Source organism: Calonectris borealis, chromosome 20 (genome assembly GCF_964195595.1).
Source record: "Calonectris borealis chromosome 20, bCalBor7.hap1.2, whole genome shotgun sequence".
Taxonomy (NCBI): Eukaryota; Metazoa; Chordata; class Aves; order Procellariiformes; family Procellariidae; genus Calonectris; species Calonectris borealis.
The window spans coordinates 9,400,261-9,427,958 of NC_134331.1; the positions used below are offsets into that span (position 1 = coordinate 9,400,261).

Below are 27,698 nucleotides of genomic sequence, written 5' to 3' on the forward strand. Positions count from 1 at the left end.
TGCTACAGAGAGATTTTGGGGTAGGAACACTTCTGCAGATCCTGTTAGATCCTGTTTTCTGGCTGCCTTCAGCAGTCGGGATTGTGCATCCTGACTGCGTGTTTGCAGGCTTTTCCCTCCCCCCAGCCTGGGCAGACAGACGCGATGTTTCCGTAGGGAGCAGATCGTGCCTGGGTTTGGTCCCACTTTCCTCTCAAACTTCACTTTGAGGAAAACAGAGTGATGGTGCTGGGTCAGGAGGATGGGGTGGGTCTGCGTGAAGGTGAAAAAGGTCTTGAATTTCCTGAGGTTGGGGACATGCGTTGTTCTGCTTGCTGCATGGAGCACTTCTTGCAAAGAGTCTTCTGTCAGAGGTTTTTAGGACAGTCTTAGAAGACTTTGTCCAGTCAAAGAAATAGTCTGTGTCAAACTCTCTGTGGGTTATTTGGGACATCAGGAATAGACACACCAAAACTGTGTCTTTATTCAGTGAGGAAGTGCAGCTGAGCTGCGGATCACAGCGGGGGTGACCTTGTCTACTTGTTGCACTCAGCTCTTGTGATGGCTGAAAGGAACACACCTCCGCTCTGTGGAGCTGGGAGTTCATCATGAGTCCAATTATCATTTTAACAAATTAATAAGAAAAGAAACAGCTATCATTAGACCAGTTACAACATTACTAGCACTGGCAGTCCACATGATTTAAGTAATAGAGAAAAATCTTGCTAATAATGTAGCTAAAATTGTTGAACGTGAACTCAGCAGTATCTGTCCGTGTTCCCTGGGGTTGTGCTCTCCCTTCCCGTGGCTCCCTGGGCACGAAGGTTGCTGATGCCGATCTTCCTCAGGTCTACAGTGCCAGTTGGGGTTACAAAGAGCCATCAGCATCCTGGGACGGCACCATGGTGGTGCTGGGCTGCCTCATTCCTTGTGAATTTTGTGTCCATGTTTATTCCTTTAGCCTCCCCTGAGCCTGGTAACACAAAGGGCTGTTGTTTGTCACCAGGGACAACCTGGCTTTGTCAGGCTGTTGCCAAAGGCTGTTCCCAGAGCAGAGCCAGCACAGGGTAGGTGACAGACACTGTGTTGCTATCACAGCTCAAACAAGCCAAAAGCAGCTCGAGTCCAGGCAAGCCCAGACCGGCCCCAAGACCCCACACTGTCCCATCAGTACAAACGCTAAGGACTTTCACTGATAATGACAAAAATCGTATTTAGTGGGCTGCAACTTTGGGAAATAACCTAAAAAGTGGTTATGTTCAAGACCTGCAGTACAGTTGGGATGGGGACCTAGGTGACCCTCATCTAGCGTGACACCTAGGTGACATCCCAGGAGGTACCAGAAGACCTTCCCTTTCAGCACACTGGGGGTAGCCATCAAGGGACAGCCCTGCTGGTCTTGAAAGGCTGCCTGAAGCCCATGCCCCTGCCTGCCTCCCCTGCTTGCTGGCAGTGAAATGGGGAGCAAGCACAGGAGGTGTCGTGAGGGCAAGGGGACAGTGTGGAACTGTCTCCAGTTGCAGGTTGGAGAGGCTGGGAGAGCCCAAGGATGGGGCTGCTCACTTTGTCTGCTGGTTTCCACCCTTCTCAGCTGCTTGGATTTGGGGGAGAGGGTGTACGAGTACACAAAGTGGGCCTGTGGAGAAGCCTGTTCATCGTCACCTGCTCTTGTTTCGCACAGGCAGGGAACTGCTTGGGACAGAAATGACTTTGGGTCTCCAGGCTCAGCTGAGCAAAGACCTTGGAGCCTGGTGGCCTGTCCATCTCCTGCAGCACTTTTTTCTCTATTGCTCTTTTGTGACTCCTGCTATAGGTGATTGTGCCCATCCTGACAAACCAGAAGAACCATCAGGGCTGGCCACAAGTGGTGTCACAAGACATTATGCGTCATGTCCACAGCCTAAAAAGTACTGTTTTCATGGTTGTTGGCCAAGTAAAGGGCAAGACCTTGCTGCCTCTTCCAGCTGGCTCGGAGGGAATTGAGGATGTTGATCTGGAAAATGAGAAATCGTGAGTACCACCCCTTGCTCTCCATGAGGTTTTCTCCTGCTGATGCATGTGCTGTGTCTTTTAGGGATTTTCCACCCAATCATGGAGACTCTTCTTGCTCCCTGTTATCTGCTGCTCATCCAGTCTGCCAAGATGGGTGTATTCTGCTCTACCTGCTCTCTAGTTTATGGGCTCTGTCCTTGGGGACTGTGCAAACAGTACAGGCAGGAAAAGCTCTGAAAGTGCAAAGGCATGTGGGTGCGCAGAGAAGCAATGAACTGCTTGGATGATTGGGGAAAAAACCCAGACCCTGTGGGCAAAACCTCTACTGTTTTCCTGATGCCACTGAACGAGAAGGCAGGACTCCCTCATTTTCTGGCTTCTGTCTGCCAAAGCATGCCCCCAAAATGCACTGTTTAGAAGTGAAATGACTTGCTTGTTAGTGATTCATGCTGCCTGCTTGGTCAAGACTATTCTGCCTCCCTTTAAAACCAGATTTGTCATGCAAAGGTACAGGGAAAACCACCTACAACTTCCTGGAAGTTTCTGAACTGTTCATGGTCCCATAGAGAGATTTGGAACCTGTTGCATCTGTCCTCCTGGAGAAGTACGGTGGCTTCCCAGACACCCACTGCATTTCTTTGTGTTTCTCTTCAAGAATTAAATGGACAACTTTGGTTCTCTTCATTCATAGTCAGACCTCCTTGGTAGCTGTCATGATTCTGAAGTTCACTTCCAGTCCTTGAGGGACAATCCCCAGGAAAGCCACCCCAGAGTTTCTGGCTTGTTAGGGCATGGGAGGCTGGGCCCCATGTGCAGCTGGTCTTTATCCTGCAAAATCTTCAGCATCTGAGGAATCCCCATCCTTTGCTAGCTGATACATCTGGCAGGGTGCTCACATTGTAGCTGGGGGGAACTTCCACCTCGGTCCTCCCAAGAAACCAGGTTGGTGTCCAAAACTGGGAGTGGAAGGAGTTTGACTCTTGCAGTGCTATGAGCCTGGCCCAGGCCAGGATAACCGAGTCTGGAAGGTCCCTAGAGGCAGATGCATTTGCACATCGTGTCATCGCCATGTCTGGGGTGCATGCTTGCACCTATGGGACCTCAGGAGATGTGTTAGCGAGTGTAGTGGGATTAATCACTCCTGGGACAGGATGTGGTGTGGGTGGGATTGCGCGAGAAGTTACTGCTTCCCAGGCAGTGGGGTGACCTGTCCTCAACATGCCAGCCCACTTTGTGGTGTTTCTTTCTGAATTAAGTGAGTTAATGACTGTGGGGAGATAGAGTAGATTCAGGGAGCACAGCACCAGGAAAGATAATCTTACTGGAGATATGGCTCTCCAGGTCAGACCCTGAACCCAAATGGATCTGATACGTCAGTGACTGGCTGTGTGGAGAGGTGGCAACTGGCTCTTCATTTCCACCATTTTACGAACGATGTGTTGTTGCCTACACTGCTGCAGAGCTTCATCCATTTTCTCCGGGGTATAATTCCCGTATTAAAACAACAGCAAGATCTTACAGGTTTTGATGGTTTTGTGGTTTTGAAATGTGTATGTAGATCAATCTGTAGAACTAGCATAGACCAATCTGAAGCTAGACATAATCTATAAAATCCAGCTCCCCATGGGGTCATTTTAAGCAGACACAACTGAACAATGCACATCAACAAGTGGAAAGCAAAGTTAACCATGTGGTCTGTTTTCTGCAGCCTGGAGCTGATAGATAAATCTCTTGTACATGCCACTGAGTCGGCCATCATAGACTGGAGCTACCAGATCCAGGGAGCACTGAAGAAAGAATCCTCAGAGCCTCTCCTGCAAGGCAGCAACCCCAACCCAAAGGTGGAACTGGAGTTCTGGAAGAACAGGTACGCCAAGCAACCTGGCCAGGGCACGGTGGTTACTGGCACTGGTTTTGGGTGGAGGGAGAGCACTGGTGGCAGACAGAGCTACTTCTACAAGTTGAGAACAGCAGGCTGCCTCAGGTTCATGTAAAGACTTGAGCTAAGGAAAATTGCTCCCGCGCATAAAATAATCATGACCTGCAAAGTGTCTGGGAGGTCACTGGACAGCCGGCTGTGGTTTAACCTAGCCCCAGCCCAGGGGCTACACCCTGAGGGAATTTTTTGGGAAACGCTCTTTCCATCACTGTTCACTAGGAACTAGCCACAGGAGTAAGAGCTGATGGACACCTTCTGTAGGGCCTTCTGGAAATGGTGCAGCTTGGCTGGGTGCTGTTCATCTGCTGATGCCTGAGGGGGTTTAGATGCTCAAGAGCCAGGGAGTGGAATTCCTTCTGCCCTTTGAAAACCTTTGTGCCATGTTGGTACAGGCTGCCTCAGGGCAAAGCCCTGCCTGCTGGAGAGCTCTTACTGATGCCTGCAGAAACACCTGATGGCTTCTTTCAGCAGTGTCCTGCCAGTAGCAGAGCTGCTGCCATAGTGAACCCCAGCGCCGACAGTCTGTCCTGTAGGGTTTGTCCATGCCTCCTGCAGGAGCTTCCTCCCATTTACTTTCACTGTTGGGACTCAGTCCGTGTGTAGCTGGAGGAAATCCTGAATCAGGACCAGGGGAAATGGATGGTGCGGGAGGACAGCTGATGCTCCCCAACGTGGGCTTGTAATGTGCCTTGGTTGTTGTAGGTGTGATGACCTGGAGTGCATTTACAATCAGCTGAGAACGAGGAAGGTCAGGAACATGATGGAGGTGCTGGAGAGAGTTGAGAGCAGCTACGTCCCAGCCTTCAAATCTATGCTCATGGATGTTGAGGCAGGTGAGATGCTTGGGCAACTTCACCACATCTATGTGATGACTTCTGGCCTTTGTTCATAGCCTGGTGTTACTGGTTTCAAGCCCAATGTGGGTGTAATGGCACTGGTCATTCGGAGTTTGCTGTGACTGTGGGGTCTGCAATCGCGTTGCTGGCCCTCTCTCTGGTTTGTGGAGTGAAACTACGCTTCATCTGATGCTTTTGTTTCCAGGCTGGGACAAGCTTGATCACTGGTCTGTTAAGCCAGACCCTTCCCAAAGGTCAGGGTGAGTGGATTTGGGAATTCACTCTGCTGTAATAAAGCATTTGCATTAATTCAGCAGGACTCACCCTAATTTTCAGCAGCTCCTGTGGTGTCAATCTGGAGGAATGGGGCTTCAGGATAACAGGACAGATCTCATAGCCAACTGAAATGACCCAGGACTTTATTAGACTGCTATTTGCCAGGCTTTGGCCACTGCAGCCCGAACCCCCTTGCTAACAGCAGTTTGCACTTTAGGATGGGGCCCTTTGGGCATGAGGATTTCAAGGATTCTGATGAAAGCAGGCAGGTGTTGTCACCTGTGTCCCTCATCCCACATGTCTGTCCACATCCCCGTCCAGTAATGTCCTCCCAGGGTTGCAAGGTCTTGCCAGCCCACAGCTGTCCTGGCCACCTTGTCAGCGAGAGATTGCAAGGATCCTGGTGGGGCGGGTGACCTGTAGGTGGTGGTGTGCATCAGCAGATCTGCTTTCTCCTCTCCCTTATTTTGCCAATCTGGTACAATTCAGTAAGACAAGAGAGCTTTCAGCAGAAAAATGAAAGGATTGCATTTCCCAGTTTAGGGAATTAAAGCCTTTTTTTATTTATTTATTTTTTTCCTTTTCATTCATAAGAAGACTTACAAGGAAGGAAGGATTTTCTTTTGCCTGTAGGTGAAGCAAAATTCTACGTTAAAAAATGCAGTTCTCTTGAATCAAGCATCATCTTTTTCTGGTGAGCTTTGCTTAGGGGAGTTCAGTCCAACCAAAGGAAACGCTGCAAATTCCCTTCCATAGCGAAAAACAGTGTAGTCCTGCTGCTCCATCCCCTGTAGACCAACATGACCAACCCTCCATGTCCATCTTTAACCCAGCTGCTCTCTGGCAAGACAAAACCATTCAGGCTTTGCTAGCTATGTACATGCTGACAGATAACACTGTTCTTCACCCCTTCACATGGAAACATTTAGTCTGTTAAGGATCTGTGTCACACTCTACACTGTGCAATTTATATATAGGCTAGAGAAACACCCCTTATATAAGGAGCCAAGAGTTCATTGTCAGACTAATTAATGCTTTAAGAGTCTAATCAAAATACAACAAATATTTGGGTTTAATCTGATTACAGCAATACTAACCCTAATGGGATAATTTGGACTATAATTGCTAACTTCCATTACAACACAGTTCAGATTTGTATGCACCTGCTTTTAAGTCTCTGCCCCTTTCCTTGGTGTTGTGCCTCCCTGCTGATGTGGGGGTGTGGCTGTTGTCTGTCTTCTTTGCTGGGAAGGCAATGTTGCTAGTGGGGGTTTCTTCTTCCTTGGACTTGGGTTTTGGGGGTTATTTTTATATGCATTCAAGTACTTGATCACTTCGCTTCTTGTTGGTCCACAGGTTTAATTGCACAATGGTCACCTGGTTTTATTAATGCTTGCAGTCTGGGATAATTCTTCAGGGTAAAACCACACAGCTTTACAAAGCTAAGCTAAAGCTTTCAACCAGTCAGGCATTAGTTACCTTGCTGTTGACAGGTTTGCTGTTACAGCCAGGACAAGTGGGACTGTGGTCATCTGCCCACGGGGCAAGGGGCTGCTACAGCCAAACTTGAGCTAAAATGAGCTCAGGCCAAGACCTAGAATCATAGAATCATAGAATCATACAGGTTGGAAAAGACCTCTAAGATCATCGAGTCCAACCGTCAACCCAACACCACCATGCCCACTACGCCATGTCCCTAAGAGCCTTATCTACACGTCTTTTAAATACTTCCAGGGATGGTGACTCCACCACTTCCCTGGGCAGCCTGTTCCAAGGCCTGACCACTCCTTCAGTAAAGGAATTTTTCCTAATGTCCAATCTAAACCTCTCTTGGCGCAACTTGAGGCCATTTCCTCTTGTCCTAAATGCCCTATTTCCTCTCGACCTGTGATGCTATATAGCCTCTGATGCTATATAGCAAGGCCTGTAGCCTGTAGCCCTGTATTTTCAGTGCTGCCGGACACGTTCCCCACAACTCATTTAGCAGTTGTGGATTCAACCTCTGCACAAATTCCTGTCCCAGCTCCCTGTCCCTTGCCATCGTGTCAGTTTATTTCCTGTTCTGGTTACTGCCGTAGGCGAGCAATGTTCATGGGTGAGCAATCTTCAGCACACAGGTAGAGTGTGCTTTGTGCGTGTCAGGACTGTTTATTTTCCCAGGCAGCTTTCCATCCAGTGAGGTGAGGTCAGCATCCAGCTCATAACCCAGGACACCACAGCTTGGTGGATCTTACCACTTCTCCCATCTCTTAACACAGCTTTGACCGAAGCTCAGGACATTTACCTGCACCTGACACCCCTCAAGCGCCACTTGGAGGACATAGAGAAGGTTGAGTTCAGCGCGGTGAAGCCTTTCCTGGTCCCCTTGCTCCATGTGGTATGTTTGATCTGGGTCACCTCCAAGCACTACAACGTGCCCGGACGGATTGTAGTGCTTCTCCAGGAAATCTGCAACCTTCTCATTCAGCAGGTGCGTGACTGTGATGCCTGTATTTGCCAAGGAAAGTTTTTTAATGAAAGTGCCCTCTCTCCTCCTTTCCCCTGTCCTTTCCTGGCAAAGTGATCCTTTAGGTGACATTTAACTTGAGGGGCAGGTTCAAACATGTTCAGTGCAAGAAGTCACTCTTTTCTGTAACGACAGAAGTGACCTCTCAGGTGTGATTTTGCTCTTCCAGGCCCTGGTGTACCTGTCTCCAGAAGACCTTCTGAAAGGGGAGATGGAAGAGAGCCTGGGCAAGGTGCAAATGGTGCTTGGCATCCTGAACGCATTCAAAGGGGCGTTTGAGGAGAGAAGGGAAAAACTGCACACATATTATGAACCAGGCCAAGAAGTCAGGGAGTGGGACTTCCATGCCACGATGGTGTTTGCAAGGCTGGACAGCTTCCTGAAGAGACTGGAGATGGTGGAGGTGAGACTCTGGTCTTGAAAAACATCGCAAGCCTTCAGGAGAGCTCTGTAGCCATGAAATCCCTTGCTGGCATCTTCCCTTCCTGTACCTTCACCTGATGCCAGGGGATGGGGCCACTGTCTTTGCTGTTAGGTCTCCTGTTACAGCAAGGCTAGGACCATGTTTTACTGTGTCCTGCTCAGTGCATGTGTAAGCTATGCAGTTGTGTCCTGGTCAGGCTGGTAGGTGTGTCTTTTGTTCCCAAGAGTCCTGTTGGAGTCCTTCCTCCTGTTGGGGCAAGGGAATGGAGATTACTGGGGACTGTGGTTTGCATGGCTGTAAATAAAGCAATGCAATCTCCCAGTCTTCCAGTTGCCTTCAGAGACACCCTCCAGCAGCGTCATGCCTGACTTAGAGAGGGCACATGCTCCCCTTGAGGCTGGGTGCCGCTTGGCTGTGCCACATGGGCCTGGGGAGGACCATTCCTTGCCAGGTCATCCCTTCACATCCTAATGATCTGTCCAACTGGGGCGCTGTGTCTCAGGGGTGTCCCTGTTTGCCGAGGCTTGTCACTGTGAGGTGGTCACCTGAGGCAGGGACATCTCGTGTCACCCCTCAGCTCCCAGCGTGGCCGAGGGCTCCTCGAGCTGGAGGGGATGTTATTCTGCAGAGAGCAGGTCTGAATGTGTGGGGGCAAGCCCGTGCATATGAGCGCTCTCCGTGCTCTCCTTGTCAGGTGGCTGTGTCTGGAGACCACAGGCATAGAGACACTAGATACCTGTTACACAGACACTGTATATATCCATTATACAGACACTGTATATACCTGTTCTCTCTCAGGCAATTAACAGCACACATCTGCTATCCTCACACTTCCAAAGTGAATCTCTTTGTTTATTGTTGCCACGTTCCCAGTGTGTAGGATCGGATGTACAGCGTACAAGCTGCCGACGTTTGCCTCTTCAAAGGAAGGTCTGGGTTGTTTTTCTCCCTCTCTTGTTCTCTGCAGTGGGACAGAAGGTTTTACTGGTTTAAACGCACTGTATATTTTTATGTGTTCTTTAATTAACTATGTTGAAAACCATCGTGACTGATGTCTATTTTAAAACTATTCATAATGACGTTTTCCAATAGGGTTTGGTGTGCAGTAAACCAAATTATGCTGGCCAGTGTAGAGAGGAATATAAGTAGGCACAGGGGTAACTGCAGGTCATCGTGAAAACAATATGAGTGACTAATTATGCACTGTCACTCTGCAAAGGCTCGGGTCACTGATTGCTCATTACTTGGATACTGTGTGTATGGGCTACAGGAAAAAAAAACAATAGGGAGGTTTTGAGCTGCACGTGGTGGCAAAGCACTGTGCTTTTTGGTCAGTGCCCATGTCCTCCTTCCATGGCTGTCCCACACCTCCAGGGACAGTAAAAGGCTGCAGTATATGCAGTCAGAGGGAGGGCTTGTGGAGTGAGCTGTAAATTAATAATAATTGAAAGTATAGTGCACACCAGCCTGTTAATGAGGAAAGCTTCTGCCTCTCTGTCTCTATTTCCGTCCCCCGCTTCATTTCAAGCAACCTTGTAAGACAAAGCAAGGGGCAGCTATTATTTCCATGTTATTTCTGCCTTACAAAGTATTTGTTAAAGTGAATATGCTCTTACTAAATAGCATGAGTGCATTTGTTTTCGAAGTTTCATAAAAGCTGCAATTACGCTGGTGCATGAGTAGCCCATCAACACATGGAGAGAGAAGGGTCTCTTTCCCCTGGTTCATCTCACTGTTTTGCATTGCATGGCTGCTGTAAAACCTGCCGCCTGGCTGGGTCGGCTCTCTGCTTGCACCCTGTTCTCTCAGACATGCAGGAGGGTTCTTAAAACAGGGACCTGTGAGCAGCTGTCCCCTTGGCTGGAAGCTGTTCCTGATAAGCCTAACAGTCTCAGGAGCTGTAAGTGTGTGGCATCTCCCCACCCCTGCCTGGAGCATCACAGGGTGGCACCGAAGCCTGGTGATGCCTCTGCATAGCATGGGAAGCTCTGGGCCACAGACTGTGTCCTGGGCTGTGACTCATTCAACAGCCCTTGTCCAAGAGGCACTGATACTGGCTGAATGCTGCCTGTTGGGGTGTGAAGCTCCATACCCACTTAGCTCTGTGTTTGGGGTTGTCCCCTGAGCTCAGTGCAAGCAGGATGGCCACCAGGCCGTTCCTGTTCTTGAGATCAGCATGTTTCTCCTGGTCCTCTGAGACGATGGATGTTCAACCAGCCCTTGCTTAGCCCTACCAAAAGAGATGGATGGGGTGGGGTAGTGGCAGGGCTGCCCAGCACTGCTGCCATAGCCTGGTGAGTGGGGCATTTTCCTGAGAGGTGCACCATGGGGTCAGGTCCTGCCAGGCCACAGAGGACGGGAAGGGAAGAACCCATGTCCCCATCTCAGCACAGAGAGGACCAGCTGGGCAGGCTCAGTAACACCTGCTTGGACACACAGAGGTTTTACTGAGCAGGAGCTTTTGGATAGTTCAGGTACCTGTAAACATTAGAGGTCTCCTCTTGGTTAAAACCTTAAAATTGGGATTCTTAGCTATGCCTCATGACATATCAGGGTCTCATGTTGCTTTGGTTCTGTCCTCTATATGCCCTTAAAAGAAATTTTACAGTTGGTGTAGTATTTCCAGTGGCAGCAGCAGGTCCCACTAGGGAGGGACATGTTATGAGCAACCGTTGATGCCCAGGACAGGCAGGATCTGGCTCCCCCTTCCCATTTGTGGCACTCAGCTTGAGCACCAGCGGTGTGCTTGGGGAGGTCCTTTGGCACGGCAGTGAGCGCAGCTCTGTGTTGCGACAACTGTTGTCATCTTCTTTTGTCAACTTCTTAACCTCTGTGTGCCTCCATTGACTTTGAAGGATCTCCTGGCAACGGCCTTGGACCTGATGAAGCTGGAAAAGATCGAGTTCAGCGGGATTAAAGGGAAGGCTCTGGGCCAGCAGGTCCTGGACATGTACGAGGAATTCCAGGAGGCATACAAAGTGTTTGCAGAGAGAACCTATGACTGTCTTGAGCTGACCAACATGGTAGGTGGGACCAGCTTACGGGAATGCCAGCAACATGTGCATGTTTCCAAAGCAGCAGTTTCCTCTGCAATGGAGCCCTGGCTCACATGCAGTCCTGCTGACTCCTTCCCAGCACCTTCCTCCTGATCTGATCTGTCACTGTAGGGAACAGGGAGCTGCTGACCTTTCCTGCAGAGATTTGGGAGTTCTTGCAGGTCTATATCTAGCATACCTTCCTAGTTCAGGACCTTAGACCAGTGCAGCTGGGAAACCTGGGTTTCCATGCCTTTTACACAAGCTTTCCCTGTATGTGATGCTTGCTGGGGTGTATGAGCAGTACAAACATCCATGTCTCTTTGCTTTCCTGCTCCTGGTGCCTAGATTGCCTGACGAGGGCCAGCTCAGGGATGTGTTTGCTGTTGTCTAGATGAACGCTTGGCATCTGGTACTCTCAGAATTCAAGGACTCCATGTTTTATTCTCAATAGTGCTTTAATTAAAGGAATATTCTCTGCCCTCTGGGTCATGGCTCAATGGCCATCCAGATCACAGATGCTCACACCAGCATGTGTCATACAAGCAGGGCAAAGCAGAAGTGCCATGGGCCTCCTTACTGTCTATTCAGAAACTCCTGCTCTTGGCTTTGACACTGGAGCAGCGTAGCCTGGGTGAGCTATGAAGGAAGGGTGGGAATGGTGTTTCTGAAGGGATCTGTGTCCAATGGTTGTGTGTCCAAAGATCTCAGAGGATCTTTGATTTCTTCTGCTGCTTGTCCCGTTTGCCCTGGGGTCAGTTTGCTGTATTTGGTGAGCAGGTCATGGTTAGGCCTGTTTACACATCCAGAAGAGGGAGTGCTACACTGGAGTGGCTATAGGGAAGCTCCGTGGTGAGGAGCTCCAGTCTCACACTGCTCGTGGGGCAGCCATTCATGGGAGACATCCAAATGGAAGGTAATTCCGGGGCAAAGTCCTCCCTCCAGCAAGCTCCTGCCTTGCTCTCTTCAGAAAGGGCTGTGCTGGGATGAAGGGTGGCTGGGCTGGCGGTGTGACACGGGGCTGGTGTGCCCTTCCTTCGGGTGTTGGGACCTGTCTGGTGTGGTGATGGCTGGCTTGGGCTTTGTTTCCTGTAGTTGCCGGTACATCTCTGCAGTGGGTGGTATGTCCCCAGTGCTGCCTTGGAGGATCTTGCTGGAGAGCTGCTTGCCCCATGTCACCCGTCCTTCAGGAGGGAGGGTACAGAAAGAGTGGTGGTGCTGGCTCTGCAGGAGCTTGATTTTGGTGACCCCGTGGCCTTTTGCGTGACTCTGAGTCATGCTCGTTCTTTCAGTGCTCGAGTTTTGCACCATTTGTTGCTGTCTAGAGCCTCTTTTTTAGCTAACACATGGTGTCTGGTCCTGCTGGAGCTCAGCAGTGACAATAGTAAAAGCTGTTTCCTTGTTCTTTGTCCTTTCAGATAAGAGTCACATGGTCTCATTTTTAGTAGCTTTGTCCCAGCTAGGACAGAAGGACTGAAGTCTCCCAGTTTGTCAAGTTCAATCTTTGATTTGGACTCTTTTACCTGTAGGAAAACAAACCTAGATTTTACTCTTGAACTTCAAAGCATTTATTACAATTGGAGCAAGAAAAGCAGTGCCAGAAGATGGTGGAAATTACAGAAACAAAGAATTGTTGAGGTTGGAAAGGACCTCTGGAGATCACCTAGTCCACCTCCACTGCTCAGAGCAGGCTCAGCTAGAGCAGGACTGTGACCAGTTAGGTTAAATATCTCCAGGGTTAAATATCTCCAAGGGTGTAGACTCCACAACGTCTCTGGGCAAGCTGTGCCGGTGTTTTGAAACTGCTTTTATTGTTGCCCCACTTAGAGCCAACTTGTCATCAACACCACAGGCTTGTTTTGGCTTGAAAGTAGACTGGATTTGGAACTGAGAAGGTGCATCTGTGGATTTTCTGGATGGTGGTGTAGTCTTCAGGCCAAGTGGGAGTGGAAAGGGTGCAGAAATAGTCCATCTTTCCTCTAGGCTGAAGTTAGTGCTTGTTGGACTGTGGAAAGCCCTCAGGCCCAAAAGGTCCATCGCAGAGAGAGGGCCATGATCTCAGCTGTGGGACAGTATGGAAACGTCCTTAGACTCTGTGGGGCTTTGCCGTGTTGTGATGGCTGAAGTTTGGCCAGAGGAATTGTTTAATTCATGATGAATAAGAGGAAGAGAGATCTCTGGATCAGGAGGTTGCAGGTACCTTCCAGGTGCCACCTTGCAGCCTCCCGGCTCACTGTTTTGCCTTCCCGCAGGAGTTTGAGCAAGACGCCTTTGGTTTCCAGCAGAAAGTAGAAGACATCGACCGGCGGCTGGGCACTGTTTTCATTCTTGCTTTTGACGATGCCTCAGACTTGGAGCACGCCTTCAAGGTTTGTCTGTCGCGTCCCTTCTCTTTTGTAGAAGGGAAATCAGGATGCCTATGGTTTGCCACGGTGAGAATCACACAGAGGAGGCCAGGCAGTGCTGTAAGTACAGGCACACGGGGCTGGTGTTTGCCAATGAGAATGGACAGTGGGACAATGAGACTTGTAGCTTTTGGGCTGGTCTTGGTTCGTGATGCTCAGGCTTGTGGGTCCCTCACAAACTGTGAAGCCATGGAGCTGGCAGCAGTGTGTTTGCTGAAAGCTTTGGGAGTATTTCTGCTCTTCCCATTAAGACACAAACAGAATAGACCTTTGTTTAGTTTTAGCAAGAGTAGTCAAAGAAATTATTCAAATCAGGCTTTCAGATGCCAAGAGATTTACTTGTGTCTCTGTCTATGAGTTGGAGGAAATTATGCTTTTTCTAGGATTCCCTTGTGAGAACCACTGTTAAAAACCAGGTGATTATGGTTAATATTGATTTGTTAATATTGTTAATACATGGATGTATTTCAATTTTGGAAACTGAGGTTTTCTAGAAACAAGGCTGTTTTGTTTACTAATTAATCTATCTTGCAGAAAAAGTAAATGTTTTTTTCTGAAAAACTTCAATATAAATGCTTGTAGAAAAGACTGTAGAAAATGTAGTATTTATCTTTCTAAGGTTTTTGAAAAAATAGCAAATTTTGAAGCATTTGAAGAATGACAGTTAGAATATGGTTCACCCACAGAGAAAGTCTGAGCATCTCTGTAACAAAGGGAGGGAATACCTGGAAAAGCAGGGTAAAGAAAAGAAATTTCCCTTTTCCAAAATGCCCATCGGTGCAGACATCTAGGCTAGTAAGGAAAATCCTAGTGGCTTTCTCTGCAGAAGTAGGAGTTGTGAATTTTTTCCCCTTTCTTTCCCTGCTTCTTCACTTCCACAGTTGCTGGACATGTTCGGGAGCCTTTTGGAGCGACCAATAATTGCTGCAGGTGCTGCTGACAAATACTCTGTCCTCATCAGCATGTTCAACAGTGCCTTGGACCACGCTAGGCTGATCTACTCCAGGCACATCCAGGCAGAGCTGGAGCTCGGTAAGTGGCATGTGCTGAGTAAAATTGATTTTACAGAAATTGGATTTAGATTAATTTGGGGGGGAAAAATGATTTGCTTTTTCTAAGGAAAACAAAACTTCCTAAGTTGTAAATGTTTTCAGCCTCTATAGCTCCTAGTGGAAATGGAAATGCCTGGGAAAGTTCTGTTCTTAGTATTAAAGCAAATAATCTGTTGGGGGGAAAATATTCTTTTTTAAATGTGTATACATGATATGTGGCTGGGAATGAAGACACATGCTGAGCTTTCCCCCCAGCAAGGCTGTGACAAGAGGTTTCTCTCCACACTTGTGTGCTGCCTCGAACACCACATGGGACTTGCAAACCCGCTCATGTGCTCCCCAATATGAATTTATTGTGTTTCCCTTGTAATGTTTTAAAGGCAAAGTATGCAAGTGGGACTTTGTAACCAAGGGTTTTCCAGGTTTTTTATTTCCCATGAATGGTTGCACAGGAGGGAATGGGTAGATTCCTACCAGATCATGAGAATTAGAGTGTGTCTTTTTGAACAACAACCCATTTACTTGCCTCAGAAAGTACTGGAACCAGTCAAGTCCAGAAGAGGCAGCGCTGCTGGAGCCAGTGCAGGTTAACAAAGGGAATGGAGAGATTCATGGAGGATGAGTCCATCATTTGCTTTGAATTTGGGGGTGTTGTTCTGTGCGTGTTAGATAAGATGGTCAGAACTAGCTCCTGGTCAGAAATCCCTACATCAGTGTTTGTGGGGAGCAGGGAATGCATCCCAGGCAAAGGATGCCTCTGTATCAGCTCTGTTTCTAACATATGCCGGGCTTCTCCTGTGATCTCAGGTCCTTATTCAAGGTCCAGAGGCATTAGGAGACTTGTCCTGGTCACAGACCTACATCAGTGTAGCAGATGCTTAGATTTAAGGAAGGAAGCTGGGAAGTCAGAGCAGTTTGTGCAGATGAATTTCTGTTGGTGCATCTTTGGGATTACAAGTGCAGTGTTCAGTCAAATGCTGTTTCAATGTGCTCTCCCCAGGATCCCCCACTGTGCACAAGAACATGCCACCAGTAGCTGGAGCGCTGGGCTGGGCTCGGGAGCTGCGAGCACGAATCCAGGTGCCATTTGGTCACTTCAGGCACATCACACATCTGTGCGTGTCTGTTCCAGCTAAGTTGCTTTATGACCATCTTGGTATTTTTTCTCTAATCAATCTGATTTTCTTTCTGTGTTGAACATTATCCAATGATTATAGCTGAAATAATTCTTAGTCAAAGAGGTGTGAAGTGATTGCACTGGTGCTTTTCAGCTTCCCTGTGACCATTTTTCAAGAAACTCATTAATTGGATTTGTTTTGAAGTGGTTAAGAGGCACAGTGGGATAGTACATGGACTATTCAGCTTTCAGACATAGTCCTAGGTTGCAATTGAAAGCGGTATTGGAACCTTTCCCACTGAGATCCCACTCAACATGTGCTCCAGGACCTCCTTGGGAGCAGCCCAGGCCTCGGCTGCAAGCCCTGGTTCTGTCATCATCCAGGCTGTGAAGGGCAGAGAGGTGCTGGACTGGACTCATCTAAGATGGATTGATGGAGCTGAGTTTCCAGGTTGGTGAACAGATGAGGACTTGGCTGGGCACTGGCAGAAGACAACTTACTAAGCATTAAACAAAGGAGCAATCTCCCAAGATCAAGGAAAGAAGCTAGTGCTGGAATACTTATGACCTGAATCTTGTTATTGTCGAGGTCCTGGAGAAATGTGACCCCACACTCACAGCTGCCACATCTTATGGCATCATATGAGACAGCATTTAAAAGCCATGTAAGCAAAGCAGTGTTGGCCTTAGGACAACTGAAGGTGCTCCAAGGAGTGCCTGGAGGTACTGCAAGGGTGCCCCTTGTAGCTCGCAGGAATAGCTTTACTTGTGCTGAACAGAATTCTGAGTAAACGGATCCACTTGTTTTTATGTACTTGACCAAAATAAGCCATTTCTATCACTGTGCAATATTTGTAGCCTTCTCTCACTGTGTATTGCCATTAAGTAAGTGTCTTTAAGTGCACAGTTATTCTGCAACAGTAAAGACATCAGTGCAATGAAACAGGCTCTTGGACCGTCCCCAACACAGAGCCCAAGGAATGGCAAATTTTGTAAACCATGAAGAAGGACCCAGATTGCATTGATTTTCTTTCCTCTGTTTAGAGCAGTTAATAACATGCCCTGCAGCAGGGGTGACGTGATGCTGTTTCCTACGTGCAACTTGAAAGGGAAAAAGGATTAAAAAGGAAAAACGAAGATAGTTTAGCTGGGGTTTGCTTAGGGAACTTGTTTACTTCCAGAAGGTTTGACCAGTGCTTGCCCAGTGGTGACTGCTCAGGCACTTCCTTTGTTAGTTTTTGTTTAGGTTAATTCAGGTTTTGTCAAAATTTCCTCCAAAATCAGCAACCATTTTCAGGAAAACTTGAGTATTGTAGATGAAACAGTGGGGAAAAGATGGCCTTATAAGAATTACCCTGGCTGGCTGCCTCCCTGGGTTCAGAGGCAGTTGTACCTGGAGGTTGGAGGTTGCCATGCTCTGTGCAGATACGGAGTGTGAAACTTCCTCCAGCAGCACTGAGCCCTTCTACCCCCCGGTATGTGGTTCCCATATTGCAGGTTGCCGTGCAAACACCCGAGAAAGAGCGCACCAGGGCTCGGATAGCCTTTGTGCGGTTAAATGATTTTTGGTGATGTGGCAGGGGTGAAATCCAAGGTCCCCAAGTTAGAGGCTGCCTGCAACCTGGTGGGTGATCTTGGGAAGGGGTAAATAAGACTACAGCCTCACAGAGCTAAACGTAATGCTGAGTTTGTCTGTTGTGCTACCAGCTGCTTGGACTCTGCTGAAGGAAGAAGGGTGATAGAGAAGTATGAAGACATGATCCACCTGCTTGACAGGTAAGTAGTGGCTCAGGCAAGGCTGTAACTGTATAAAAAAAAGTTTCTTCTCCTCTAAGCCACCTTCCAGCACGTTTGCCAGCCCAGGACCTGGGAATGTCCCTTTCTAAGCCAGAGGGAGTTTTTTTGATGAAAGAGGAGGAGGAATCCTGTTGCTATATACCACAGTCTTTCTGTGACGTCTTGAAATGGGAAGTTCGCATGGGAGGAACAGGAGCCATGAAGCCTAGCAGGAACATTGCAATAAGCTTCTCCTGGATGTAGAAGCTGTTGTGGTGGAAAACCTGGGCTGACCAGAAGTCTCTATCCACTTGTGCCCATTCACAGAGTGTATTTACAGTGGCTGTAATGTGTGTATTCCACAACTCCGAGTGGAATTCATTCCCCCTGACTTAGTATCTTAACATTTGATGTTAAATCTGAACTGTTCATTCTGGACTTCCCCTTGGGAAGAGCCACCTCCCCAGGAAGGAGATGGCTCTGCAGGGCCTGCTCTCCGTCAGCAATGAAGGGAGCTGAGACATTTGGCTGCTGGGTACTGCAGGGCAGTTGGAGGGAGCCCTGTTCCCGATTACCAGAACAAAGGCTGGATAATTATGGTACAGCCTTTCAGAAGGGAGCAGACCAACAAAGGATCCCAGATGACTTCAACAGAGATGGTGTTTTCTGGGTGACATTTCCCAAAGCGCTCAGGTGACAACACGATTCAGAAGAGACTTTGTTTCTTGGGTGGTTGGGACTGTGCATGACATGCGAGATACCGCAACCCCTTCATCCCTCTGTGTTTCCATCCCCAGTGGTGTCACTGAGCTCTCGAAGAGCTGAATTTCCGTCAGGTTGATGGTCTCTCTGCAGTGATTCTGAGAGAAGTGAGGGCAACTGCATCCATCCCTGGAATTTGTATAGGCTTAGGCACCCGTCCTGCTTAGACACTTTGGAAATACCCAGTAGCTGCTAATCTATTACTTTAGGTAATGCTTGTGAAAGCATTTAAAATGCTTGTGAAAGTCTGTCTCCAAATCTGAATCCTCTGCTAAAAATGGTACTTGAGAGATCTTTGCCCTCCTGACTTGGTGCTGTCACTGGGTTTTGGGTGTTTGTCTTTGAAGCCTTGTTATTTATGGAGATGGCATGGCTGGGTTTTTTATATTCCTTCATGTTTTTCAGTCCTCAGAAGTGGACTTGGCTTTCATTTGGTTATATGCCTTGGTCTGCTGGCTTGGTAGGTACATGGTGGATGTTTTTTTTTTTCTGGCAGGTATCAGGAAAAGCTCTACGTAGACTGGTCCCAGACAGTCTCTGAAAAATCACAGTACAATCTTACGCAACCACTCATCCGGCAAGATCCAGAAACCAAACTGATCACAGTCAATTTTGATCCTCAGGTAAAAACTGCTGCCAGTTAGCTTTCCTGCCTGCCTGTGGGCATGTCTCCAAGCTGTGCCCCACCGTGCACGGGACGTATGGTGGTCTTGGTACTAGATCTGTTCTGCTGAGGTCCGTGGAACCCCTTCTGTGATGGGTAACATGAATTCACTATCCTCTTTGTGGGCTCTATCTCCTGGTAAAATATCAGGATTACAGTTTAAGCAGAGCAAATTCTAGTTAAAGCCAATGGCAGGAAGTCCCTGAGTAGCCAGATAGTTAACTGGTGTCCGCATCTCCAGACCAGAGTTGATATTGGTGTGCGGAGTGTTGGGGCATCATCTACAGAGGTGGGTTTGTATTATGTGTCCCTGAAATCTGAGCTTCCTGAAAGGGTATAAAAAACCCAAAGGAAAGGTTTGTTTTATTACTCCAATGTTGTGGCTGTTGGATTTCCTTTACTGTGCTGCATGAGGCTTATCATAGATTTAAGATCTTTCCTCTGTCCTCTAGAGTTCCCCTAAAACCTGTCTCCAGCACGGGGAGGATTGACCATCCACCTCGCCCAAAGCAGAAGCAGGCGTCCAAGCCAGCAGTGTGCATAGATGGATTGAAAGCTTCCAGGGCCTGGTGGGAGCCAGGGTCTGTCAGCTGTAAAAATGCCATTTGCTGGGGAGGCACTGAATCTCAGGGGCCTGGGAAACGTTGGCATCAAAAGCTTCTCCTGTTCCCTGGGGCATGCTGCTGTTAAAGGAAAGTGTTCAGGCTTCAGAGCTCATGCAAGCTTGGCCCTCAGTCAACGGATTTGTCCATCTCCTTGGAAGCTGCTTGCTAAGGTGTGAGCCAAACGTCCCCAGGGGATATTTTCCACCCCTCTGGAGCCTGTGATGTGCTGAGCATGCCTGTTCTCAGCTCTGATACCAGTCTTTGAATGCTTCTGCACTCCTCAGCTTTCCATACTGAGGACTGCCTGATGTCCTCAAATGCCTGCTTAGCAGCCCCTTCACGCCCTCCAGAATAGATGGGAGCACCTCATTTTGCCTAGAGGGGGGATGTATTTGCAACTCTTCAGCATGGAGGAGTCTTCCAGAGCTCACCTTCCATGGAGGAGAGGGAAAGAAGGGAAGACATCCTTGAACCCATGGTGGGGATGTCCCAGACATTGTAGTGCAAAGAAGGAAGGGAACTTGGTTCTATCTTGCGTGCTGTCTTGCTCCCTCAGTCCCCTGGTTTTCCCTTTCCTCCCATCCCATCCTCCTTCATCCACGTTTCCAGAGTGCCCCCTGCACCCTTCTTCACCCCTTCTTTCTTTTCTCTTCTTGTCATCGTGTTCATTTTCACTTTAGTATTGTAGATAGTCTGAGTGTGTTATGACTTATCTTCCTGACTTGCATTGCATGCTCCTCCCCTTTGCTGTCCCTTCAAGGGACAGTGCTTCCCAGGTGCCTTGGCCAGTTCTGCTGGATGCTGGGTTTTGGCTAATGTCAGGCAGTGGTGGAGAGGTTTCAGTAACCCCTGCCTGTCACCCAGGGCAGTGACAAAGGCTCCTGGCCATGCAGTCCCTGCGCTTGTGGCTTCACCTGCTTCTGTTCATACATGCAGCTTTCTAGTTTTCAAAAATAGGGGCAGGGAACTGGGACCAGAGGGCATGAATGGGATGGGATCAGAGAGAGATTTCTTCCCCACATTTTCACAGGAAGGGATGATGCGATCTGCCAACTAAGGGAAAGGTGATTTTTAGGGAGCTGCACCCCAAGCTCAACCGCAGCCAGGAGGGGTCTTCACCCCTGCCGTTGCCCATACAACGTACCAAATTTCTGTCACCCTGTCAACATGTGCAGTTCCAGAAGCTTTTTACCTCTCACTAGCCACTAAACTGAGCAAAGATTTTTAGTCTTAGAAGTGATATATTGCACTGGAAGACCTTGCTGCTTCCTTTGTTGCAGGGACTCATTTACACTCGGGTTTATAATTTAATAATCCCCCTCAATCTGGTCCCATCGCAACTCAAACATGCACTGGCACTGAGTGCTTTTAGTCAGGCTGGGAGAAATCTCCAGCAGAAGCCATTGGTGGAATGTGGCCACAGGAAGATTTGAGTCACTGGATTTGGGGCCATGGTTTAGGTGGTTTTTTTTTTTTGTTTTTTTTTTTTTTTTTTAATGCCAGTCAGTCCAGCAAACCAACAGAACTGGAGCCATCTTGTCTTTCACTTAGGTAACTGCTAAGCTCCACTTGCAGGCACGGTATTGCTGAACGGCTCTATTGATGAGGATAGCTGAGAGGACCAGAGATCATCATGGCTTTTAGAGGCTGCATAGAGTTTGCTGGCTGGGTAGTTAACAGGGCTGTCTGTCTTTGGAAAACCAGAGGCAAAGATCAATGGGAGACAGATGGTATGGACTAGGAGATGTCCAGGCCCTTTTCAGAGCCTGCTGCTTTGTGAATAAAACAGCAGAAAAGGCCTAAGATGCTCAGAACTGATTGGAGAGTGTCTGCCAGGTAAATGGGGAGGATTGCCCCATGTTCAACTCTCTGCCTTGTTTCTCCAGCTGGTTTCAGTGCTCAGGGAAGTGAGCTACCTGTCTGGCAGTCAGATGGGAGCCATCCCGCCGACAGCAGCAGAAATCTATTCCTCCAAGGAATCATACCGGCAGTTGGTGGCCAACTTGGAGCTGATGGCGAACAGATACAACAAAGTCCTGAAGACAGTCCTGGAGGTCGAATACCCTCTAATACAGGGGCAGCTGCGGGATATTGACTTGAAGCTGAAAGAGGCAGAAGAAAAACTGAACTGGAAGATGGAGGGTGAGCTAGTTCTGTGTTAGGGGGAAAGAGCACATACACTTGGGTCTCATCAGATTCCCCCATAGGTCCAACCTCGGTCACCTAGTTCCCAATTGCAGTTCCCAGCAGGGCAGGTGACTCTCCAGTAGACCCAACACTGGGGAGATGAAGGGCAGCCCGCAGCTTGCCTGCTCCTTTCCACGTTTCCTTGATCTGCTGGGATTGTGGACAGGATCCTGCTCCCTTCAGGTTCAGCCTGAGCTTTTGGGGAGGAGAGGCTGCCCTGTAATCAGTGCCGCCAAGGAGATAGCAAGATTTGTGTTTGCAAGAGCTGGCAAGGCTGGGGTTGAAGCATCTGCTCACTGCCTGTGCTGGCCCCCCTGTGCCAGCCCAAGTGACCCATTGTGTGGCTGTGTTCCTGTGTTCCCGAGGCACTGCTTTCTCACCCACTTGTGCGGGGAGCGGGAACCTCTGGCCCAGCCGTCTGGCACTGGGGTGGACTTGTCCCAACCTCGTTATCTTTTCCAGAAGGATGAAATACTGCAGCTAGAGGTGGGTTTTATGCACCGTGGCTTTGGGATGATTTAACCAGTGTTCTTGCTTGATCAGTTTTAATTGCAAAGCAGACTGGAGGAAGACAATTTGTTTCCTCTTGGTGAAAGCAGATTGCCCACAGGTGGAATATATATTTCTGTCATCAGGCTTGTGGTATGAACAGGAACAAGTGTCCTGCTTTGGGAACATGCAGAGCAGAAGTCCTCACACTGAAAAACTCTTTCTCCATTGCACAATAAAGATGAAGAGATTTTCCTGCAGATGAACCCTAAGTTCCCTACATCTAAATGCAGCCCTCATTGGTACCTGGGGCTGGCACAGCCCATATGAGTTGCGAGGTCCCTGCTCTAGTGATGGTGGCAGGGACACTCAGCCTGTGGTACTCATCCCCTTCATGCTGCTCTCTCCAGTAGCAGAATGTGGAAGATGAAATCTGGGTAGAGGGAAGCAGGAACGTCAGATATCCCCATGGTGCTGGTACTCCTGGCAGAAAGCAGAGGCTGCGGCTGTCCGTACCATGGCTTGTTGGGGTAGGAGGGAGCTAGAAGTGGCTCTGTTGGTCAAGATGTCTCTTGTGTTAATGATGGGTGAGAAATTCATGAGACCAAGGGGAAAAAGTTAGAGACTGGTCTTAAGGGTGCACAAGAGCTTGGCCCAGCAGCTTTGAAAACATGTGGTCAATCATCTCATTTTTTACCAGGTATCTGGGATCACATCTCCATGGTGATGGATGGTGTCCATGACCTCGAGCAGCGGATACAGAAAGCTAAAAACAATGTTGAGGAGATCCAGGCCACTGTGCGATCGTGGGTGTCGCCCATATTCGAGAGGAAAGATGGTAAAAGGGAATCACTGCTAAGCCTAGAGGACTGTCAGGACCGTCTGGAAAAGCGTTACAGCCTTGTCAGAGAGTCAGGGCAGAGGATTCATTCACTGGTGAAGGTGAGGGGGGACCTTCTCCAACGATTTGTTGGCTCTTCGTAGGCTCTGTGTGTTTCTCTGCTCTGTTGAAAATGTCCAGAGATGTTTCAATTAATTTGAAAATCTTACCCAGTGTTAATTAGTAATAGGTTTGATGAGTGAGCTGGTGTGGCTGTGTAGTGTGAGGCTGCTGGCTGGGCACTGCTGAGGACCTAGTTCGGGGCAGGAACGGGAGCAGCCACAGCCCAGTGAAGGAGTCTGGCTCCAGCAGTTCTGGCTGTTGTGGAGCCACTAGAGGGGAGTCGTGCATCAGGCTCTGGGGTCCTGCTTAAAGGAAAAATCCCCCTCCAAAATATTTACCTGAAAACAGAGAGGCGGCTGGCTGTAGCTGACCTTTCTGTTTCAGAATTGTCGTCCTGCTGCGGGAGCGGGAGGTGACGCTGACACTCTGGGGAGAAGCCGAGTGACAGGAGAAAAGCTGCTGTCCAAAACCTCCGTGTTTTCCAGCTACTTTGCCAGAACTAACAGTCCGCTTTGCAGGCCAAGAGAAAGCCCAAAGCTCTGCTCCTCACCTGCTCGGAGTGAGGTGCTGTGCATGTTGGGCACAGCACCTTGGCCTGGAGGGAGAGAGATTTTAGATCCAGCTCTCCCTGAGGGTCACCATCTGGACTCGGACTCTGGAGAGAACCAGCTAACCCTCTCCAGGACACTGAGCTCTTGCTGCTCACCTTGCCTTGCTGTTTGCAGTCAGCCCTGGGCCCCTCTAACCCTCTCTCTGCTCACTGAACCCATGGTGAGGATTTTACCGTGCCACATTGTTCCGCTGCCACAGCTGTAACAGGCTCAGCCACCTTCAGCTACCACCCAAAAGACCAGGGCACTTCCTAGATTGGCCAAGGAGCATATGGGGTTGTGGTCATGGCAGGAGGGCTGGCACCACTGGTGTGGTGGCAACGCCAATGCTGCTTACAGGGGCAGGACCAAGTGCAAAGCAGCATGAAGGGAAAGGCGCCACGGCCCAAAATGGGGTGTCCCCCTGCCTCTGTCCTGGCTGTGCTGGCCAGTCCTGGAGGAGCAGCAGCAGAGAGGCCAAGAGCTGGTCTGCTGGGCTTCCCCCGTTTGTTCAAGTCTTCCTGGGGGCAGGTGAGTCTTGAGGCTGCTGAGAGAAGCACAGTGAGGGTTTGGGTACGTGCACCAACAGGCAAAGGCCAGACACTGGCTCCCATTGCCCTTTTTTCACCAGGATGAGGCCTCTGGAGTAAAGGCTCAGTAAAACGCCAGTAACAAGGGGACATTATCAAATACAAGGACAGGGAATGGTGAAGAGAGGGTGGTGCGTTCAGAAGGGTGTTCCCACAGAGTTCATTCCTATGAAGTTCCCCTTTCTCTTGTGTCAGCTCAACACGGCCAGGGTGAGTCTGAAAGGGGCCAGAGCTCTGGCTTTCTTTGTTGAGAATTTAAGCACCCAGCTTAAATTCTTAACTGGGTGTCAAGCTGCTGGGGAGCAGCAACCTTGGGTTGGCTCAAACCCAACTGGCAACACCGCTTTACCTCATGTGTGCCAAGCTGCCATGTCAGCGCTGGGAATGGCACCTTCTCCTATGCCCCGATACGTGAAATGCTGTCAACGTCTACCCCCTGGCAATAGGCAGTGTGTGGTGACTTCTGCTCACTGCAAGCTGGACCTTATTTTTTTTGAGACTGTGCCTCTTTTGAGACCCCCTGGCAGGCTTAGAAGAAGGAGCATTCAGAGGGCATGTCAACGCAGGGGACAGGATCACAGTGGAGCATGGGAGGCTGCTGGAAGGTGCAGGGAATGGGTACACAGCCTGGCCTTGTGGGGATGGGAAAAGAAAACCCAAGAAGGATGGGTCCCTGCTGTGACCCAGAAAACTCTGAGTTTCCTGACTGGGAGCTTCCCTGGAGAAAGGGAACATAATAAGCTGAGGAGGGAGGTTATTAGCAAACCTTAGGGTTTATTTAAATTAGGGTTTATTTAAAATCTCTTTCTTGAATTTAAAAGTTCTCTGGTCTTGAGATGACCATTTGTGGGGCAGGGGTGTAAGCAGTCCTTGAAGGTCTCATCCACTCAAGGTAATATTATACGGGCCACCAGGGCTGGGTCTTCATGCATTGGGATGAGCCTTTGAGACCCCTGAGTGCTCCCTGCCCCAGGTGTGCAAAGCAGCCTTGAGCCCTGTGGCCTCGGAGAAGAGGGAGGAGAACATGTTGCAGACCTGCTAAGCACTCCATTTTTACCTTGCAGTTATTTTGAGTTGTTTCAGATGACAAAGCAGCCCTTGACAGAAGGAGCAAATCGTGGCCATGCCACCAGCGGCAACATCCGTCTGTCTGATTTCCCATCCCTGCACGAGGCTGGTACCCATGTGCTCACTGCCATCAGTCCTTAGCTGTCCCAGCACCTCTCTTGCAGGACAGACTCAGCCCCACTGTATTTGAAGGCATCTTCTTTTTCTTCCAGGAAAACCAGAGCCTCTTACTTGCAGACCCAACATCTGACGTCTGGAAGGCCTATGTGGATTACGTGGATGAGATAGTCCTGGACGGATTCTTCACTGCCATTGAGTGCTCTCTCAAGTACCTCCTGGAAAACACAGGTGACTCCTGGTTCTTCTCCCCTGGTTGCGATGGCTGCTTCAGTCTCACCAAAGGGAGGTTTCTGTTTTGTGCTCTCCCTCATGCTTAAGATTTGCTCTCTTCTTCCTGACTTTCTGCTGTGCGTCTTGCACTGTCTACACCAAGTGCTGGGGGAGCCTCCAGACAGGGCAGGTGACTCCATCCCCCAGTCACTGGAGCAAAGCACTGCTCAGGGGAAAGAGATGGAGAGGACTATGCACGATTTGCAGGGATTAAGGGACAGACAAAATTGAGGTGTAATCCCAAATCTGTGCTTGGGCACCAGCCATCTCCTTCCCTCCCATGAACAAAGCATTAGGGTGACACCAACTTTCATTTGTGGAGAGTCTCAAGAGCCAGTTCTGCTGATGAAAGGCATGAAAGAAAAACCTTAGTCCCTGAGCATTAGACCAGTGAAGAGATGAGCTGGGTTCAGGAGTCACTAAATCAGACATATTGCCTAAGGCCACCATGCAGGTTCATTCACTCTGCTGAGAGCAGCTTGTGTCCGGCTAAACCATGTCTCCAGGAACGCTTCCCTCCTGGATGTGGAGGCACACTGAGTTGGAGAATCTAATCCAATTCTTCACCATCTTGTTAAAAACATGCACGTAAACTCACATTTACATTTGGGTTCAGTTTCCAGTTGCTGTTTTTTTTTCATGCCTTTCTCCACTAAATTATAGATCCTCTTGGTTCCTGTTATTTTTCTCCTCTGCAAGTACTTATGTGCTGCAGTTGTTCAGCTCTCAGACTCCCTTTTGATTAGCTAAAGAGCCTGGTCTCTTTAAGGCTTTCCTCCACAGCATTTTTTCTGGTCCTTAAGTCATTTGTGTCTCATCTGTTCTCCAGTATCTCCTGTGGGTACCAGAACATCAGCTAGTTTGCCAGCATCTCTTCCATGTTGTTTGCAGACATAATGTCACTGGACCCAGTGAGTGGGTGTCTGCAATCACACCTGCGTGGTGTCCCTGTGGGGCATGTGTGCATCTTGTGGTGGGATGATAGTGGTGGCTCAAGATCACTTTTCTCCCCTTGAAAAAGATCCTGGCATGTCCGTTCTTCCCTCCCAGATCCCAAGACAGGGCTTGCCCCCCTGTTTGAGGTGCAGCTGGATTTGGTGATCCCAGATTTGATATTTCGTCCCTCCATGGACCCTGGCACAAATGATGGCTTCTATGACATGGTGGAAAGTCTTCTCAATGACATCTATCGGATCTCATCGCTGGTGCCCAGGCTGGCCGAACACAGTGGCTTCCCTCACTACCAGGTCCGTGTCTGGGGAGCTCCCTCATGCTGTGTGGCAGTGAGGAGGTACCACGCTGCTCCTGCATCACTGCGATCTCCTCTCCTCTCCTAGGCTGACATGGAGGACATGGCTGATCTGGCCGACATGCGCCATGACCTGATGGGACGTGTGCAAACCGTGATGGCAGCCTGCTGCGATTACCGCAGTGCCTTCGACCACTACTCCTACCTCTATGGGGACGACAGAAAGGAGTTCTGCCGCCAGTTCCTCCTCTACGGGCACATCCTCACCACTGCAGAAATTGAGGCCCATGCAGAGGACAGGGTCCCCGAGACGCCTCCCACACTGCAGCAGTTCAGAGAGCAGATTGATTCCTACGAGAAGATTTATGAGGAGGTGAATCGCATTGAACCCATCAGCATCTTCCAGAGCTGGATGAAAGTTGATGCTCGGCCTTTCAAGGCATCCTTGCTGAACGTGATTAAGAGGTGGAGCTTGGTGTTCAAGCAGCATCTCATGGACCACGTCATGCACAGGTAAAAGCTGTTCCTGTCTCCTCTCCCGGGACCTGTGCTGACCAAAGGGGGTTTCTCTTGTCTTGGATGGGCTTTATCGTTTCACGCTGATAACCAATGGGCTAACACAGGAGCAAGAGAAGGGGGCCCATACTGCATGCCAACTCCATCATATCTCCTATATCTTCCAACCCCTGGTCTCTGCTGGGAACTGGTACAACTGAGTGTGTAAAGTGGAAACCGTTACATGGACCTGGTACCATTGAAATCGCACGAGCCAATGCTCCTGGGACCTGCTGTGTGGTGTTAGATAGCATGTCTGCTTGTCCGTT

General features: G+C 49.1%; 3 protein-coding genes across 3 annotated transcripts in view; all 3 read left to right on the top strand.

Annotated features, from left to right (window-relative positions):
- The first annotated feature begins 1,738 nt into the window (after positions 1-1,738).
- On the top strand, positions 1,739-18,743 carry LOC142091198 (dynein axonemal heavy chain 9-like). The gene is made up of 11 exons (XM_075170132.1): positions 1,739-1,989; positions 3,680-3,838; positions 4,613-4,743; positions 7,281-7,492; positions 7,698-7,931; positions 10,808-10,975; positions 13,240-13,356; positions 14,274-14,424; positions 15,445-15,559; positions 17,269-17,337; positions 18,596-18,743. The coding sequence occupies exons 1-11, from the start codon at positions 1,862-1,864 to the stop codon at positions 18,741-18,743; spliced, it is 1,632 nt and encodes a 543-aa protein (XP_075026233.1). The 5' UTR covers positions 1,739-1,861.
- Positions 18,744-20,584: 1,841 nt separating this feature from the next.
- On the top strand, positions 20,585-26,962 carry LOC142091199 (dynein axonemal heavy chain 9-like). Its single transcript, XM_075170133.1, has 4 exons — positions 20,585-21,510; positions 22,745-22,986; positions 25,448-25,583; positions 26,676-26,962. The coding sequence occupies exons 1-4, from the start codon at positions 21,300-21,302 to the stop codon at positions 26,960-26,962; spliced, it is 876 nt and encodes a 291-aa protein (XP_075026234.1). The 5' UTR covers positions 20,585-21,299.
- DNAH9 (dynein axonemal heavy chain 9) overlaps positions 26,797-27,698 on the top strand; it is a 182,891-nt gene continuing 181,989 nt past the window's right edge. Inside the window, exons 1-2 of the mRNA XM_075169769.1 lie at positions 26,797-26,872; positions 26,963-27,387. Of these exons, the coding sequence (XP_075025870.1) occupies positions 26,969-27,387 (419 nt within the window). The 5' untranslated portion in view covers positions 26,797-26,872; positions 26,963-26,968. The remainder of the gene's footprint in view (positions 26,873-26,962; positions 27,388-27,698) is intronic.

What these genes read in the sequence shown, in the direction of transcription:
- LOC142091198 (XM_075170132.1), top strand. Translation starts at nt 1,862, where the DNA reads ATGCGTCATGTCCACAGCCTAAAAAGTACTGTTTTCATGGTTGTTGGC. An exon ending in CTGGAGTTCTGGAAGAACAG is followed by an intron (nt 3,839 to 4,612) that starts GTACGCCAAGCA and finishes TGGTTGTTGTAG; the next exon opens with GTGTGATGACCTGGAGTGCA. An exon ending in ACTTGGAGCACGCCTTCAAG is followed by an intron (nt 13,357 to 14,273) that starts GTTTGTCTGTCG and finishes TCACTTCCACAG; the next exon opens with TTGCTGGACATGTTCGGGAG.
- LOC142091199 (XM_075170133.1), top strand. Translation starts at nt 21,300, where the DNA reads ATGGGAGCCATCCCGCCGACAGCAGCAGAAATCTATTCCTCCAAGGAA. An exon ending in GGATTCATTCACTGGTGAAG is followed by an intron (nt 22,987 to 25,447) that starts GTGAGGGGGGAC and finishes TTTTTCTTCCAG; the next exon opens with GAAAACCAGAGCCTCTTACT. An exon ending in GTACCTCCTGGAAAACACAG is followed by an intron (nt 25,584 to 26,675) that starts GTGACTCCTGGT and finishes CTTCCCTCCCAG; the next exon opens with ATCCCAAGACAGGGCTTGCC.